Genomic DNA, 17603 nt, shown 5'->3' with positions numbered 1-17603 from the left:
AGTGGCTAATGACAGCTTGAAGCCTTGCAAACTGCGACACCATTTGGAGACAAGACATCCTGGACTGAAGGATAAGCCGCTTGACTTTTTCAAAATAAAACTTGAGGCATGTCATCAGCAAAACAGTATGCCTAAGAAACGTTAAAATGAGCAAAACTGTCCAAGTGGAATTCAATACACATGTGCAAATAAGACAAGTTAGTTTCTTAAAAATATATCCTAGGAGGTAATTCCCTTACAGGTGAAACTCTTCCATAGTAAATATATCATTTTTGGCTGTCGCTTGTAGGCAAAATTGCCATATTTTAGACTCTAATCCTTTGAAATATCTTTTTTTTTTTTAAATCTTTTAATACTTTTTTTATATAGCCCCCTATAAACAGAAACATTGCTTCTGGTACAGAATTTTCACTCGGAAGCAAATGTTTCCCGGGGATTCTAGATCTCTGTTTTTTTTTTTTTTTTTTTTTTTTTTAATGGTTTAGTCTCTCGTCCAAATTAGTCTGCTGTTAAACAGTCAGCTGTTCCTACTGTATTTATTTTATTTTATTTTTTAAAACCATCTGACTATTACTCTTTAAATAACTTAGTTAGCAAAACAACAGCTCATTCTTAAACAGAGGAGAATGTGTCAAGCAGAGCGCCCTCTTGTGACCCGGAGGTCTGGAGCGTGCGTGAGACTCAGGATAGTTGATCAATATTTCTCATTTCAACATTATCATCATCGCAAACCGTGGCTTTACTTTCTATAGACTGATTCATACAGATGGCACCACAAGCTGCAACCCTTTGCTTCAGTTTGTTCTTTAAAATAGCAGATTATATCCTGGCTGTAGTGTCCAGATAACTGAAGGACCGAGGAAATGTTTCGTTTGCTGCTTTGGTGAAGGGCTGTTATTAGATTAATAAATGTGGGTAAAAAAATAAAAAAATAAGGAAATAATATAAAGTGAATCTAAACAAGAAGAAGAAGAAAGCATGAGCTGAGATCCTGCTTTGTAAATACAATGGAAATTCAACCTTTGTCATATTCTGCTTAATAAAATACCGTTTGGTGTTTGGTATTCATGAAACTTTTCAACACTCTTTGTTTCTTAACTAGCACTTTAGAGAAGTTTGATAAACACCAAACTGGATCAAAACTAAACTTTGAAGAACAAATTCTTTAATTGACTTGCGAGTGAGTAGAGGCCACTGCTAGACCCAGAGAAGCTTTCCAGCAACCTGGTAGAGGTGCGCTTGACTGCCCCTTTGCGTGCCTGTCTAGCACTTGAGTCAGTCACCAGTCCCTAAAAATACCCTGCTGGCCTCTCAGCTGCAGGTTTAGAGGAGATCAGGCACAGCTCCGCTGGGGAGGGCTATTTTTGGGTGCTGATAACACCGTCCCCTGACAGTGCCAGCTCAGATTGACAGGACAAGTGTGGCATTAACCTAACTCCCCCCTGCCTCCTCTGGAGCTTCACTGCATTCCTAATCATAGCCAGCAGCACACTGTGTCCTTCTCTTTCTGAACTTTCCAAGCCTGACTTCTCAGGCAGAGAAACAGCCGGTCGGTCGGTCAGTCTGTCAGTGTCGCTGTGCTCAGTCCAGCGTTCAGGACGGTGCACTGCGGCCGCACCGAGCTAGAACCAAGGGGAACGACTGGCTCTGAAAAGCCAGATACTGACCAAGCATGGCATGAGAGGAGTGAGGCTGACAGAGAGACAGCAAGACGGAAAGAGAAAGACTGAAAAAGAGAGATAAAGAGAGGTTTTGGAAAGAAGAAAAGTAGAGAGAACCAGAGAAGTGTGTCATGGTGACGGAGGAGCAGGTTGTGATCTCCCTGTCCGGGGGAGCGCCGTGGGGGTTTCGTCTGCTAGGAGGCGCCGAGCACAGCAAGCCCCTCCAGGTGGCCAAGGTAAAGGGATCGAGGCTGGGGGAGAGGAGGAGGGGGAGGTAGGGAAGGGAGGGGGGCAAGTGGGCTGCATGAGCCAGCCGTGTTTGCATGTCTGGATGAGGTTTAGTGTTGAAATATGAATTACGAAGAGTCTGGGGGCAGGAATCTTATTTTTTTAAGTGCTTGTCTATAGTACGGTGTAACCAGCCTTCTTCTAGAGGCCTGTCCATGTATGTTCTATACGCACCTTTTACATTCACAGTGAAGGACACATGATAAAACCGCTGCGTTTGGTAATATGCAGCAGCACATTGCACAGCTGGAGATTAGAGTAGCACGCTCATATTTTTTTTTATTATAGCTGTGGCAGTAGGTGACACAACTACAATTCTGTCTTGGCATAAAGAGACCTGAATTCAAGGTGGGACACTCATCCTCGGGTTACACAGAGGTGAAATACCTCATAGTTCAGAACTGGACTGAAAGTTTTATTTCTCAAAGTGGTAATCAGTTGAAAATTAATTGTATGCATAGGAGTAACTTTAGTTTCATACAGTTATGCTTGCTATAACTGGATAAGGACGTAATTGTAAAACATGTTCCCTCCTCCCTGTGTTAATTATGGTTGTATGTCAGACAGATTTGATTGATATTCCACAGACCGCGAACAATGTGATGTATGATATCAGAAGCTTGTTTGCACTGAATGACCCCCCATTAAAATCTGTCCGGGACACTTTCGTTCAAAGAGAACGAGCAGAAGGTGACATTGGCAGAACATACCAGAAGGAGGAAAAAAAATTGAGATGGTGACCCAAATTTGTCAGCTTATTTCTCTTTATCTAGTCCATTATTGTAATAAACAAACATAAAAAAACTGACAGGCATTTTAATGGAAAATCACAAGTGTCACTCCTAGTTGTCCTCTCGCTCGGATGATCTGACTTTGACACCTTTGCCGTTTCCCTTATTGCCGCGGGGACAGTGATCAGCTGTTTTATGAGCAGTGCTGCTGCAGTTTCCATTTACCATCTAGGAGTGTCTTGGAAAGCGCGGACTTTGAACTTCAGCCGCTGTCAGACCCTAGGGGTCAGGGGGAGTCATGGGGGTCATCTTCCCACACTGCACTCGGCTGTCCTGACCTCAGGATCACTCCTGACCGAATGCCTCCCTCACAACTGACTGCTACAGTTTATCCTGGAGCTCTATTTTAAAATGAAAAAACATTCTTAACACCTGCTAGAACCAAACTGGTCCTGTCCGCTTCAAATCGTGTTGATATCACTCTGCTGCTGCTGATGGAAACGTTCAGGACCGATTCCCAAGACTTTAGTGTGCACCCTACCCTATGAGAAGTTCACTTTTCTGGCCATCTTGAAGGATCTCTCTCTCTCTCTCTCTCTCAACACTGAGCCCAACTACACCCCCTTTCTGGACCACAGTAGTTTAATGTGCATCTCCCAAGCAACCTGCAACTCATTCTACAGTGCGTTCTCACATATGAGTTCTCATAATGCACTCAAGGCAGTTGTGGGAGGAGGAGATGGCACGAGGCAGAACCCTCAGATCCTCTCCCGGGAGAGACGGCTATTCCCTCAGGATTTCATCACATCGTCAGTTATTTGGCTTCCTTTGCTCTTGAAATATTTATCAGAATTCCACCACGCCCCCTCCCACCATTAGGCATATCCTATTTATATATACAGCACATGCATTGCACTGACAGACACAGCACAAACACTGACACATAGGCTCAGTCACACACACACTTACAAACGTAGTCTCATACAGTGACACACACAGTCGCACGCACTCTATCGCAGTGTTCAGAATCACCGATCTCTATTCTGGAGTGCTGATTCTCACCACAGGCTTGTCTCACTGTTTCTCTTAAGGTCAAAGAAGGATTAGCTGCTACAGTGGAGTGAGAACCCTTTCCTGGTAGCAGGTCAGCAGTGCTATCAATAGGCGAGGGCCAGTCAGTCTGAACCCTGAGGAGCACGAAGCTGTAAGGGTCACCACCCTGGATCATCCCAGTCTCTCCGTTTTCATCATTCTCTGCTCCTCTCTGCCTAGGATAACTGCAGCTCCCCTTATACCAGTTTCCCATAGGGTACTGCGCTGGTAATCATGCATATTCTTGCTCTGTGCTTGAACTGCATGCTCACTTTCCATCCCTTGTGGTTAACTGGGATTTCACCTTGTCTGCGGTTTTCATTTCTGTGCCTTTGCTGTACTTTCAATACCTTTTGCCATGCATTTGCCAAGCTACACTGCAGTAAACTTATATATTTTTTTGCATACAGTTAAGTGTTGTATTATTTGTTTTCATAAAACATTGTAAGAATTTTAAGAAAGTTACAACACAGTTGTACGAGTTATTATTTATTTTTTTAACGAGGCCGCCCGTTCATTCCTAGGTTGTTTCAATTTAGAGAATAATCACATTCAGGCAGCAGAGATAACTGAAGTGGAGAGGCGCGCTTGCTGTTCCCACTCCAGGAATGTTTATTCCAGGGATTAAAACTAGGAGACAGGCCAAGGTGACTGAATCAAGGCTCTTTGCTTTGTCTAGTCTCAACTTGGTTAGAGGAGCCACCAAACACTTAGGTACATATTACAAGTCATTAAACCTAAAGACGAAAAGCTGATATTAACGTACTTTATCTGTTGTGGTTTAATCATTTAGAATTCCATTGTCTTGTGTTGCCTGGGATGCCGGTCTGTCACTCTCTCTCCCTCCCCTTGTCTCTTTCCTGGCTCCTAATCATTTCGGTAATGATAGACTCCACTGAGGCGAGTTCTGAAACCCAGGACGGTGCAGCAGGGTTGGTGTGAGTTTCAAACCTGCTCAGACTCCTGGCTCCTGATCATTTCAGTAATGACAGACTTCACTGAGGGGAGTTCTGAAACCCGGAACGGTGCAGTGAGGCCAGCCCTGGTATAGAACAGCTGAAGAGTGTGGTAAATCTGCAGTTTTAACTGTACTGCAGCGGCTCCTCTATTGTGTGTCAGAGAGGATGAGGAGCTGGTTTTCTTGGCCTGCTGGTGCAGGGAAGGAGGCATGAGGGGCGAGTGGTGTGTGTCAGTGTCACCTTGGCACTGCCAGACCTGTTTACTGGGAACAGAGCGAGAGCAGCAGAGACATTCCCTATTTCAAGAGCACCGTTATTCAAGTTTACAGCAGTACATCTGCACGGTCGTTGTTGTTTGTTTTTTAATATGCTGTACTAGCTCTCTGAGCTTCACAATGCTAACCTATTCTTTACCACTCTTTCACTGTGCTTTATTACAAATTACAGTGCTTTTACTAGGGTGACCTTTTATAAGGGTAACAATGAAACCTCTTGAAGCAGTTTACTGGGACTGATCAGTGCTAACGCAGCTGTTAAACACGGTGCCCTTTCGATCCGCTTTATCAGAGAGATGCTGTTACTGGCAGAGACAATGAGCCTCTACTAGCCTCTGCCTTGTAGAGATTTATATAAACCTTGTTTATGAACACCTCAACAGACAAGTGCAGACATTTCCAGACAGAAGAAGAAGAATAAGAAGAAGGAGAAGATGAAGAAATTAAAGCATTTTATTTTCTTCCTGCATACAAAGCTAAATAGATGTTTGTATACAAAAATAAGTTTGTGGCCACAACCTTGGGAAAGTCATCAATCATTATAAGGGGAAAAAGGAACATTTCAGGTAAATGGAAACCAGTGTCTGGTCAAATAGACCCAAGACATAGTAGGGGACCTTTAAACAAAATGCCCTGGATGTGTATTTAATGACTGTCAAGTCGCTTTTAATGGGAAATGATGATGTATTTCTGCTCATCACTGGTATTGCTGCTGAATGCACTTTATGCTAGATATAGAGAATGAACCGGGAGAGCTGTGATGCTCTGACCGCAGTTAAAATTAGATCAACACGTCTAGAGAGAGGCTCTGAGAAGCAGGCCTCATAAATACTGAAGTGGCAGTGTGATCTAGTGTTAGAGCTGAGAGAGGCAGTGTGGTCTAGTGGTTAGAGCTGAGGGAGGCAGTGTGGTCTAGTGGTTAGAGCTGAGGATTTGAGAGAGAGAGAGGCAGTGTGGTCTAGTGGATAGAGCTGAGGGACTGGGAGAGAGAAGAGGCAATGTGGTCTAGTGGTTAGAGCTGAGGATTTAGGAGAGAGAAGAGGCAGTGTGGTCTAGTGGTTAGATCTGAGTGGGATATAGTATATATATATATATATATATATATATATATATATATATATATATATATATATATATATATATATATATTATATATATATATATATATAAAATTTAAACAACATTAAAATTGGCAAAAGGAGTTCCTCTGATTGCAATGCTAGCTTTATTCCAGTAAAATAGTTTTTATTCCTCTCTTTAAACCAGCCTCTCTGTCTCCCCCTGCTGTCACAGGTTCGCAAGCGCAGCAAGGCGTGCCGAGCAGGGCTGCAAGAGGGAGATGAGCTGCTGTCAATCAACGAGAAGATGTGCGGGGGGCTGTCCCACGCCCAGGCCATGACCCTCATTGACTCCGCCCCTGGGACTCTGCGCATCCGTGTCAGGAGGTACGGGCTCACTGTGCTATCCATCGCTTTATTGATCGATTAATTTGATTTCCATATAAACAAGGCTCTGTGTAATACAGCGCTCCCTCCATATTTCATGTTTTAGAATTCCCTCATTTGGTTAAATTATGGTTAGTCTGTGTTGACAGTCAATTGTACAAGTCCTGTATTTTACTTATAAGAGCCCTTCACGGTTTGCAATATTTTACAATTTTTTTCTAATGCGTCAGTCAGGTACCAGTAAATAATGTTTCAGAAAATGCATTCAGCATTTTACAGTGTTTAACATGTGTGATGATGGTATTAAGCGTTTACTTGTAGTGTGACAGAAAGAGTGAGGGTGAGAGAGAAACTGAGGGAAACAGAGTGGGAATGAGAAACATGAGAGAGAGAGGGTGCATCAATAAGAAACTGCACCCCCTGCAGTGTAAGCCCTGTATAAACATCTCCTCCCCTGCTCCGCAGGTCTCCAGCTGGTTTCCAGTCAGTGGTCCTCCTCACCCGCTCCCCCTCTCCGCGCATCGACAGGGAATACCGCGCGGCCCTGCGCACCCTGTCACCCCCGGTAACCAAGCCTGCCGCCGCCAGGCAACCAGACCGCAGCGCTGTGATGTCCCCCACAGGGGGGGAGTGCATGATTCGTACTCTGGACCCCCACAGGGACTGCTTGACCTCTCCCCCGGACAGCGAGGCTTACTACGGCGAGACAGACAGTGACGGAGACACAGCGCTCGTGAAACAGCGCCGGCCAAAACGCCGTAGCCCAAGCGCTACCCCTGGCAAGCCCTCCGGCCGTGCCTCGCCCGAGGAGGTCTCCGAGATGAGCAGTTACGACAGCACGTCCGACGCGCACCCCCACACGACCCTACCCGGGCTCACACAGCCTCAGGATGCGGCCCCTGGAGTGGCCCGCAGAGAGATCCTGTTCCAGCCTCGGCCAGAGGAGGAGGAGGAGGCCAGCCTGGGAGAGGCTCTCTCTTACCCAAGTGACAGGCAGGGGGCTGCCGAGGTGGACAGTGGGTTCCAGGAGCCCCCCTCCGTGCCGCTTGTCTCCCCAGAGAGAGCCAAGGACGCCTCGCGACTGCTGTTCTCCAGCGGTCAGCTTATACCCATGGTGGGTCCAGTGGACAGGCCAGTGGATGAAGAGTTGACCACCAGCTACAGGGACAAGGCCAGGCAAGCCAGTAAGTCAGTCTCTAATCACTCTGTAGGTATAAAATAGCGGTATAACGATTCATTATGTGTCTATGAATCATAATACTTTCTTTACATTACATATATCCTATCATAATAGAAGACCAAACACACAACCACATAGCTCACTGTAGATCACCATGTATTTTATATGATGAATGCAGTACACACTCTCCCTATCGCATTTAAATTTGGTCTTTTAACAAAGTGGTCCATCATCAATTGATCTTATTATGCATCCCAAAAGTAGCCCGTCAGCACAATCGCACGCACCCGTGTCGCAGTGTGTATACTTGATAGATGAAAGGACAGGAGGGGAGGGAGAGGAGGGGGTGCCTCCTCTGATTTAGTTTCTTTTTTTTTATCCTATTCTTTTTCAGTCATTAAGCTAGTTGTTAACAGTCAGTAAACTAAGTGCCCCTATAATAAAGCTAGACTGACATTCCCTTTAAAGGAGTATAGCCTAGTTTAATAGGAGTGCTAACCCCAAGGCTTTTTAAAACCAGTTTAGCATTAGCAACACTTTCTTTGGCTGTCCTGTTCAGAATAAAGCTGTGCTATATCTTTCTGTAGATTACACGCAGTTTGAAGCAGCAGTTTTAACAATATATTTGTGATTGAATGTGAGAGCTGTCTCATCACAGGCATGTTAGTTGAGACAGCAACATGGCAATGAAAGGATATCAGGGGTGGTGAGCACAGAGCTATATATTGCTGTGTGAATCAGCCAGATAACACAAGTACTTCAGCTCAGGACTACGAAAGGCATTTCCAGTTGCTGTCCGCTATCAGATTCTACTTGTGACATCTGCTCTCCCTCCCTCCTCTACATAACCCTCTCCCTTCATCTCACCCTCTCTCCCTCCTTCCCTCCCTTTCCCACCCTCTCTCCTCTTTCTTTCCTTCCTCCCTCCCTCCATCTCCCTTTGCCTTCTCTCTATCTCTCCCTCGCTCTCTTTTTCACTCTGCCACACTCCCTCCCTCCCTCCACAGAGCCCTCCTTCTATAAATAGTGACTGTCCAACACTGATTCATCCCTATCACTCACCGACACACTGACTAATATTCTGAGTCAGGTCCCCATTGGAACCTATTAGCAGCAGCTAAGCTTCTAATGTCATGGAGAGCGTCGCTCTCGCACTCAGTGTTCGAAACATTTAACCCACAACGCAATCTACAGAAATATCAGTTTTTTGACTGTTTTTATTTAGTTTTAATGACACAGCAATACAGAAATACACTCCCAGCTTGATTAGATGTCGACGCCGATCACTTTTAAACACACACAGCAAGCCCCTTGATTCACTGGGATAGGGGGCATGCAGGAAGCACAGCTGTGCACAAGCCATGGTGCTGGCTGGTACAAGGATGGAAGTAAGACTCTCCTTACTCCCGGTCTTGGTTTTACTAGGAGTTTAATAAGACACCTCAGCTTGTTACCTATACACTGGTGCTAATCAAGCTCGTAATAAAACCTGGAATGGGTAAAACTGCTATGCAATAGGAGTCTTATTTCCATCCCTGTGTTAATGCAAACTATACCCTCCTTCCCAGGCCTGTAGGGACTTGCATGCTACAAACAAGCAAACAAACAGATGCTGATTCAGTGGAGTTTTAAAAAGACGTCCTTCAAGCTGAGGCCTCTGCAGAATCCAGTACGGTTAAGTTTAGCATTACTGGATAGCTATTTATTTTAAAAAGTTTTACTCTTAAACGGTTTGGGAAAAACACTATGCTCTAAATAAACCTGTTTATATCCGAACCTTCTGACTTAAAATTAGACAGCGTCAATGCTAGCGTTGATGAAGTACGTATAGTAAGCCTGTTGTCTGGTGTATTGTCCAGTACTAAATAGCAAGCCTGCGATTATGAGCTCAGACGAATGCCCACGATAATGAAGTAGGGTGTACGGTATTTGCTTTAAAAGCCCAGAGATAGACTTCTGTTCCAGAATGGCATTCTGGGAGTTGTAGTTCTGTTAGGTAACCATATGATTCCCCAAAATGACGGTGATATGGAGACCAGTGCAATGACGAAGGTGTTCCAGAGCCCCTTGCACTGTTTATAAAGAGCGCTTTGCTTTGCCCTTGCCGTGTCCCATCGTGTCCAGAACGCAGTGATGTGTGTTCAACATATAATCCTGATTGGGTGATGTTTTTGTTCAGACATAATAGAACATAACATGGTTCCTAGTAGCTGATTGATGTCAGAACTTTTCTGCCTCAACATGCCTAGGTAACCCATTCCATACACACTACCCACTCTGTGTGAAGAAGTGTCTCCTTCCTTGTGTCTCTCACGGGTCAGATGGGGAATGCATTCCTCGATTTTTACTTGGGGGCGTTCACCAGGAGAAAGAGGATTTCTCTACCTAACGTAGGTAGGTCTGGTCAGTTCACAATCCCTCCTCTTGTAACAAAGCTGTGAATTAAATGAATGGCATATTGAGGGAAATGTATTTCCCTGTGCATATTATGATCCATATGGTTGAATAAAAAATACCCAGACAACCAGGATAATATTTCAGTATATGTTGAAATATATATTGATGTGATACACCATGTCACACAGCAAAGATGAAGTAATGGGTTTGTTTAAATGCTGCTCAGGGCTGTGGAACACTTGTAGCAGGGTTAGAAACTCACATCAGCCCTGCCTGGGGATGGGGGATCTCACTTGCAAGTCATTTAAAGAAAAAGTTTAGGGTCTTCCATCGAAACGTGGGCTCTTGTGGCCTGATCATACACACTGCAGGGTGAGCTCTGAACCTGAGCTTCTACAAACTTTCATCACACTCCTCCTTCTACAGACTACAATCCCATACATCGTTCACAGGGAATCAGGCTGGAGCCGAGAACCCCGGACGACTCCTGAAGGGTTGTTTAGGGATCTGTTACAGGGTGAAGTAAGCCCAGCGGCAATCTGTGTGTGTTTATGGTGTATGCTGTTTATGTAACACATGGAGAGGAACGTGTGTTCAAACCTCAATTCCAAACAGCTGAATTTGGGGTATTAGGCAGTGTAATTAGGAACAGTGCAATTCGTCATTCTTTCATTGGATTCTGGGAGCAGCCAGGCAGGTTGTGAGGAGAGTGGAGCTGGATTATTAGAACTGGAGAGTCACTGACAGCACTCCCTGACGCCATTCCTGCCTCTGTTGCTTAAAGAGAGTGCGAGAGGGAGAGTCTGCTCAGAGAAGGATAGAGTAGAGTGCTGTTTTCCGGTTGGAGGGAGGTCAGTGTCCCAGGCAGACAGGTGTGCCCTGCCTGTCCCTGTCTCTCACCCTGCGGTGGTCCCAGGCTAAGTACCCTGGTAAAAATAGCCCTGCAGTGACATCATGCATTAGTGGAGACAGAGGAAGGGCAGACAAAGGGGCTTTAAAAGGCTGCGTGGTGTCTCTGGAGTCTTTGGCTGCCTCCGCTACGCTATGCTGGCCTCACTCCGGTCAGGTTATAGGTAGGCTGGGGCTCCACAGTATGCAGGGACCAGGATTCCTTCACAAGGACTACGATGCAAGAGGAGAGACCGTCTACGCAGGTACTGTAGCGACCGGCTCCGAGGTAAAGAAGAGCTAATGCTGTTGGTGTTTTCATGGCAATGTGGTTCCAGTGATCTCTGTAGCAGGCAGGATGAATGGAAAGGTCTAAGAGATGACTGTTTCATTGTGGACTGACCGGCCAGGAACTATTTAACTGGGAATGAAACTAGGAGTGTCAGAGCAGTTTTTGATAGTGATTACAAGTTTCAATTTGGGCACAGATGTTTTTTGCAGTTTGTCTGTGAGAATACTGTTAGTTTACTGTAGTTTACTGCAGGTTGGTACAGTTGTATCCATCATCTGTGGTGCTAGTGACAGTGCTTGCCTCTGCTTTACTACAGTTTACTGTGCCTTTGCCATGGGATATCAGCAGTAAGTGATTTGGAGGGCTGGATAATTCTTGCCATTGTGGTTAAAACTAGGTTCATAGGGTATGCTCAAATAATAATAATAATAATAATAATAATAATAATAATAATAATAATAATAATAATATTATTATTATTATTATTATTATTATTATTATTATTATTATTATTATTATTATTATTATCTATAATATGTTCTGAAAACATCTGTGAAGTTGCTGTGGATTGCCTCACACATAATGATTTCTTCATTGCTTATAATAGTTCATTCATGGTTTGGCCATGTACTGTACTGTACTTTAATAAATCACACTTGGTATTCAATGTGGGCTTGTGGAGTCCTCTGTCCCTGTAGTAAAATGTTGAACTCCACAGTACCTTATCAATGCATTACTGTCATTTATATGAGTTTTTTGTATTAAACATATCATTTTCCAACTTAAATGTATCATTGATGTGTGTAAAGAATACATGCCAGGACATGGGCTGAACCCGAATCCCAATTATTTAATTCAGGACTCGTTTAAAGAATTTGTTGTTTTTTCAAATTCTATTTTTAATGCATCAAACTTTTTCCAGACTGTTGTTAAAAAAATAAAAATTAAGACGAATGAGTGGAGCCCACTGTTTCCTCCTCCTCTAGAAATCTCTCTCCCTCTGGAAGTTAACCCTGGTATACTGTGGGGAAAGCATAATAATAAATGCATGGAACAGCCAATATGGTTTTGTCCTGTTACATTAGGACCCCTTAGTCAGGGCGGTGTGCTAACGAGAGATGAGCTCTGATGGGCTGGACAGCCTCTTCTCATTCCCAACCGTTTTGTATAAAGTGATGGGAATGCACAGTTATTGTTGAAACCATGATGCAGTATATATGTGTTATAAGCATGGGAAAAGCACCAGAAAACCTCAAAACTGCTGTACAGAGTGACAAGTAAACTTAGCTGGAAGAATGCTAAACAAACAGGAGCTGCAACACACGGGCATCGCCTAGCATGAGAACCCACAGCAGCACAAGGCTAGATATTTATAGCGCATGAGATTTGCTGTCACCCCTTTTCATCACACTTAATCTGAGGCAGCTGTCTGCCTCCATCCGGACGGAATAGTGTCCCAGTGATGGGATGGTTTGTTTAAATCTCTTTTAATAGCTTTGTACACTATGTTTTAAACAGTGCTGGCTTTAGGAGCGCCAACCACAGTGCTAAATCAGTCTCCTTTTAGAGCCCCTTAATCGTTCTGGAGGTAGTGCTGGGGAGTGCTGTTTTTTGAATTATAGCCAAATGCAAAAATGTCTTTAGAAGGATAAGGGTGTGTGCTGGGTGAAGATTATAGAAAAATCAACTAAAAGGAACATGGGACAACTATTAGTTTTCCACTTTCCCCTTCTTTTATAATAACAGGGTTGGAAATAAAACTCCCATTCCATAGCGCTTTGATCCATTCCTGGTTTCACAAGGAGTTTAATCGGACACATCCAAGCTTGTTACCTATCCACTGTGGCTAATGAAGCTTTTAGGAAAACCTGGACTGGGTGAAACTGCTCTCCAATAGGAATCTTATTGACATCCTTGGGATAAATATCTCAATCTAAGGAACTTGCAATATGAAAATAAATGTTATTTAGCAGTAAAAGGAAAATCTGAAATAAGTATAATTCCAGAACGTGTGTTTATTGCATCTTATTTTGACTACTAAAAGAAAATAAGTCATGTCTTACTGTTACAGCACAGGGAGAATTTTTCAAGCGGGGTATAATGGCAAGAGTTTATTAAGGGGAGTTTGATAACGGGAGATTCTTGCCGGGAGTTTATTAAGGGGAGTCTGTTAAGCGTGGGTCCTGTCTGTTGCAGAGCTGCACCGGAGCGAGAGCGTGCAGGAGAAGCAGGTGAAGGAAGCCCGTTCCAAGTGCCGCACCATCGCCTCGCTGCTCACTGCCGCACCCAACCCACACTCCAAGGGCGTGCTGATGTTCAAGAAGCGCCGGCAGCGCTCCAAGAAGTACACGCTGATCAGCTTCGGCAGCGTCGAGGAGGACATGGAGGCGGGAGAGGAGGATGAAGAGGAGGGGGAGGGGGCCTTCCCCACCAGCGAGTCTGAGTTTGAGGAGGAAGGCTTCTCCGCAGCCCCTGACGCAGACCCTGTCTGGGACAGCGACTACTTGGACATCCTGGAGAGGAAGAAGACCCCCGCCCAGACTCCGCAGGGACCCCCGCAGGGCCTGCTCGGCACCGCGGGGAAGGGGGCGCAGCTGTACAAGCAGCAGCAGAGGAGGTGCGCCGAGGAGAACTCTGTCAGTGAGTCGGCCCGGCAGGGAGAGCAGCGGACACAGGGGAACCGGGGGACCCCCACAACAGTTCCCTCCGTGTCACCAGCCCAGCTGCCCCCCAGCTTCGGTATGATGAATGGAGACGCCCCCCCAGCCAGGTGTCCTGATCTGGTGAAGTCCCCACCCCCCCCCGCTCCTCCTGCTCCTCCTGATCCCTCTGTACTGGGTGCCTTCTCAGTGCCGGCCCAGCAGCCTGCCAACCCTCTGCTGGACAGAACCAACCGGACCGCCCGCCCCTTCACCCCTGGCTTTGTGGGGGGACGATGTGCCACAGCTCCCGTGGTCTTCCACCCAGGAAAGAAAGCTGCCATCCCCACCCCCCAGCAGCCTGCCCCTGCGCCCCTGCCCTTCTCCCCCCGTCCCTCCCTCTCCACCTCCTCCCTCTACATCACGCCCAGGCCCGCAGCCATCGCTGCACAAGCCCCATTATTCTCCCCCCCTCCTGCTCCGATGACTCCTAGAGCACCCCTGGGGGTCACCTCCCCTCTCCCTCCCACTCCCTTCTCTCCTCCCCCCATTTCGACAGCCTCCTTCCCTTTGATGACTCCTAGAGCCCCCCTGGGGGTCACCTCCCCTCTCTCTCCCACTCCCTTTTCTCCTCCCCCCATGTCGACAGCCTCCTTCCCTTCCTATCTCTCCGCTCCTGCTGTTAACGTTGCCAAGCCTGTGCCATCTTCCTCCACTCTCACGCCTACGTCTACCCTCACCCCCACCTCCGCCTCTCTCACCACTCTCCCTGCCTCTGCAGCCCCAGCCTTCCCTGCCCCTTTCCTGTCCTCTTCTTCCGAAGCCTTGGCCTCCCGAGAGCAGCGCATCTCCGTCCCCGCGGCCCGCACTGGGATCCTGCTAGAGTCCCGCAGGAGAGGCACCAGGAAATCAATGTTTAGCCTGCCAGAGGAGAAGCCCAGCCACTCGCCCAACCCGGCGCTGCTGTCCCTGGTGCAGAACCTGGACGAGAAGCCGCCCAAAGGCGGGGAGGCCGGGTTTGAGTCTGGCCCTGAGGAGGACCTGCTGAATCTGGGGGCTGAGGCCTGCAACTTCATGCAGGCGCAGAAGCACAGGACCCCGCCACCTGTAGCCCCCAAGCCCCACTTGAGGGCCCCTGAGGTCCCCCAGATGAGCGGGAAGGGGGCGGAGCTGTTCGCGCGTCGACAGAGCCGGATGGACCGGTTTGTGGTGGGAGGAGGAGCCCCCGGGCAGCAGCAGCAGCAGCGATCCTCCTCACAGCAACCAAGCGCCCCCTCTCCCACTCCCTCCCTCCCTGTGCAGTGGAAATACTCCCCAAATATCCGTGCCCCGCCTCCCATTGGCTACAACCCCCTGCTGTCCCCCTCCTGCCCCCCTGGGGCTCAGAAGGGCATCAAGACCGGGGCTAATCAACCGCCGACATGGAGTGGGAAGAAACCCACTCCCCAGAAACAGGGTATCCGAGCTCTGGATGTCATGAAGAGGCAGCCGTACCAGCTCAACCCGGCCATGTTTGGAGGTGTGGGGAGCTCACGGCAGCAAACGCAGCGACAGGCAGCCCCCATGCTGGGCAGCTCCCTTACCCCTCCACGGCAGATCCCGGTCAAAGCCGCCCGCGTCTATGAGATCAAGCGCTTCTCTACACCCACGCCGATGTCCGCGCCCACCTCACACTCGCCCATCGTGATTGTGCCACGCTCCGCTACTACCCTGGGGGAGCCACTCTGGCGATCAGATATCTGCTCGCCGCCACCTCCAGTCTACTCCACTCCCACCCCACTCACTCCCTCTGCTCATCCCACTCCCACCCCACTCACTCCTTCTGCTCATCCCATTCCCACCACACTCTCTCCCCCTTCTCTCCCTGCTACTCTTGTGTTCCAAACCAGTTCCCCCCTAGCTCCTGCCCCAGCTCCTGCCCCTGCCCCTCTCTACCCCTCTTTCCAGGCTGCCAAGCAGTTCAAGAGTGCCCCCGAGCTCAGCCCTCTGCCTGCCTTCAAGGCGGTGGTCTCCTCCAGCCCCCAGGGAATCCAAGTGCCCAGGAGATTCCAAGTCTCCAGGATCGGGAATCAAGCCAATGTGTGGAGGCCGGGCTCCCTGCACCATTGAGTCAGGCCATCACTGGCACAGTCTCCCACACGCGCACACACACACGCGCGCACACACACAGAGAATCCCCCCCCCACACACACACACAGAGAATCCCCCCCCCCCCCACACACACACACACACACACACAGTCTCTACCCCCCCCACCCCCCCACCCACCCACACACACACACACACACACGCACACACACACACGCACACACACACACACACACAAGGGTGCACTGGGTAGTATATCCAGGACATGGCGCTCAGCTTGTCAGCTTCTTCAGTGCATGATTTGGCTCAGCTTGTTAATTATTAAGGTTTTATATAGAATATAAATACAATTAAACAATAAATAAAAAACAACTAATTAATGACGATTATTTTTATACCCAAATTCCACAAAATAAAGAATCAACACCTAGTCCCGGATTGGAACCCCCTTTCAGTGAAAGAGAGGAATAATGACAGGCAAATGAAGTACAGGAACCCGCACATCAACAGAGACGCTTTACATGTGCACACATACTACGAGGCAGATTTACACTTGGGGTGTATGGGGGAAAGCAAGAGGGCTTTCCCGGATCATGGATCTACCACAACCTATCGAGGGCCGCCTCCACTGCGCCACTGAGCGTTGTGTTTGAAACGCTGCAACACCCACAACCTTGTTTTTGCTATATTTAACACGGTATATACGCGCTATGATTAGCTTGTTTGGAATTAATAATAATAATAAGAAGAAGAAGAAGAAGAGGAAGAAGAAGAATTGTAATTATGGTAATAGCGGTGATGACGTTTGCGTGATAGTGACGTACAGACGTGAGTTAATGACGATGAGGGACAATGGGCATTTCTACACGAGGGGGGCATGGGGTGGGGGGCAGGCAAGATGAACGCCGCTGTGGTGTAAAAATGGTACGTTCCTTCCCCGAGCTGCACCATTTAAAAGTATCACTTTTTCAACACCCCTCAATACTTTGTTTCTTCCTTCGTGTCAACTACCTCCTGTATCCGAGAGCTTCAGTAAAGGAAACAGCACAGCTGGGGTGTGGGGCAGGAGGAGAAGAATCACATATCATTTATAAATGAAAAGACAAGCAAATAGAGGGCAACTATTTACTCACCTGTTAAACACCAGAGGTGCCTGAGTTTTTTTTTTTTTTTTCAGTAAAGAGGGTGTGCCTTTTATCAGCACTGTCTGTTAGACAGTCCGCTGCTGATCAATTCTATGAGCCCCCCCCTCCCCGCCCCCCCCTTGAAGACTGCAGTAAGTGCTTTGGAAAGACAATGATGTGCAGAAGTCATTTTGCGATGACCGTCCTTTTCTGAAACACATTGAAGATGTGGGACTTTAAAACAGCAGCAGCACTATTTTGTGATTATTATTATTATTATTATTATTATTATTATTATTATTATTATTATTATTATTATTATTAAGAATATTTTGTTCTGCCTCGCATAACTATAATTTAGCTGTCTGATCTTTTATTTATTTATTTATTTTGGCGTGTTTCCCTGGATAGACGCTGGTTTATATGTGGTTGTGTTTTCCAAGGCAGATACAATGGTGCTTTGTAGTAAAATGAACTAATTATAAATAAACGAGTAAAAAAATACGAAGCAACAAATGAAAAGGCTGCTGGTGTGAAAATAAAA

General features: G+C 46.8%; 1 protein-coding gene across 1 annotated transcript; it reads left to right on the top strand.

The window, feature by feature from the left end:
- Positions 1-1473: 1473 nt before the first annotated feature.
- LOC121321855 (synaptopodin 2-like protein) lies at positions 1474-16059 on the top strand. Its single transcript, XM_041261148.1, has 4 exons — positions 1474-1897; positions 6300-6451; positions 6917-7635; positions 13405-16059. The coding sequence occupies exons 1-4, from the start codon at positions 1793-1795 to the stop codon at positions 15954-15956; spliced, it is 3528 nt and encodes a 1175-aa protein (XP_041117082.1). The 5' UTR covers positions 1474-1792; the 3' UTR covers positions 15957-16059.
- Positions 16060-17603: the final 1544 nt, after the last annotated feature.

Source organism: Polyodon spathula, chromosome 10, assembly GCF_017654505.1.
Source record: "Polyodon spathula isolate WHYD16114869_AA chromosome 10, ASM1765450v1, whole genome shotgun sequence".
Taxonomy (NCBI): domain Eukaryota; kingdom Metazoa; phylum Chordata; class Actinopteri; order Acipenseriformes; family Polyodontidae; genus Polyodon; species Polyodon spathula.
Note: the sequence above shows the minus strand (reverse complement) of the source record. Positions and strands in the feature narration are given on the sequence as shown.

What these genes read in the sequence shown, in the direction of transcription:
- LOC121321855 (XM_041261148.1), top strand. Translation starts at nt 1,793, where the DNA reads ATGGTGACGGAGGAGCAGGTTGTGATCTCCCTGTCCGGGGGAGCGCCG. An exon ending in CTGCGCATCCGTGTCAGGAG is followed by an intron (nt 6,452 to 6,916) that starts GTACGGGCTCAC and finishes CCTGCTCCGCAG; the next exon opens with GTCTCCAGCTGGTTTCCAGT. An exon ending in GGACAAGGCCAGGCAAGCCA is followed by an intron (nt 7,636 to 13,404) that starts GTAAGTCAGTCT and finishes TGTCTGTTGCAG; the next exon opens with AGCTGCACCGGAGCGAGAGC.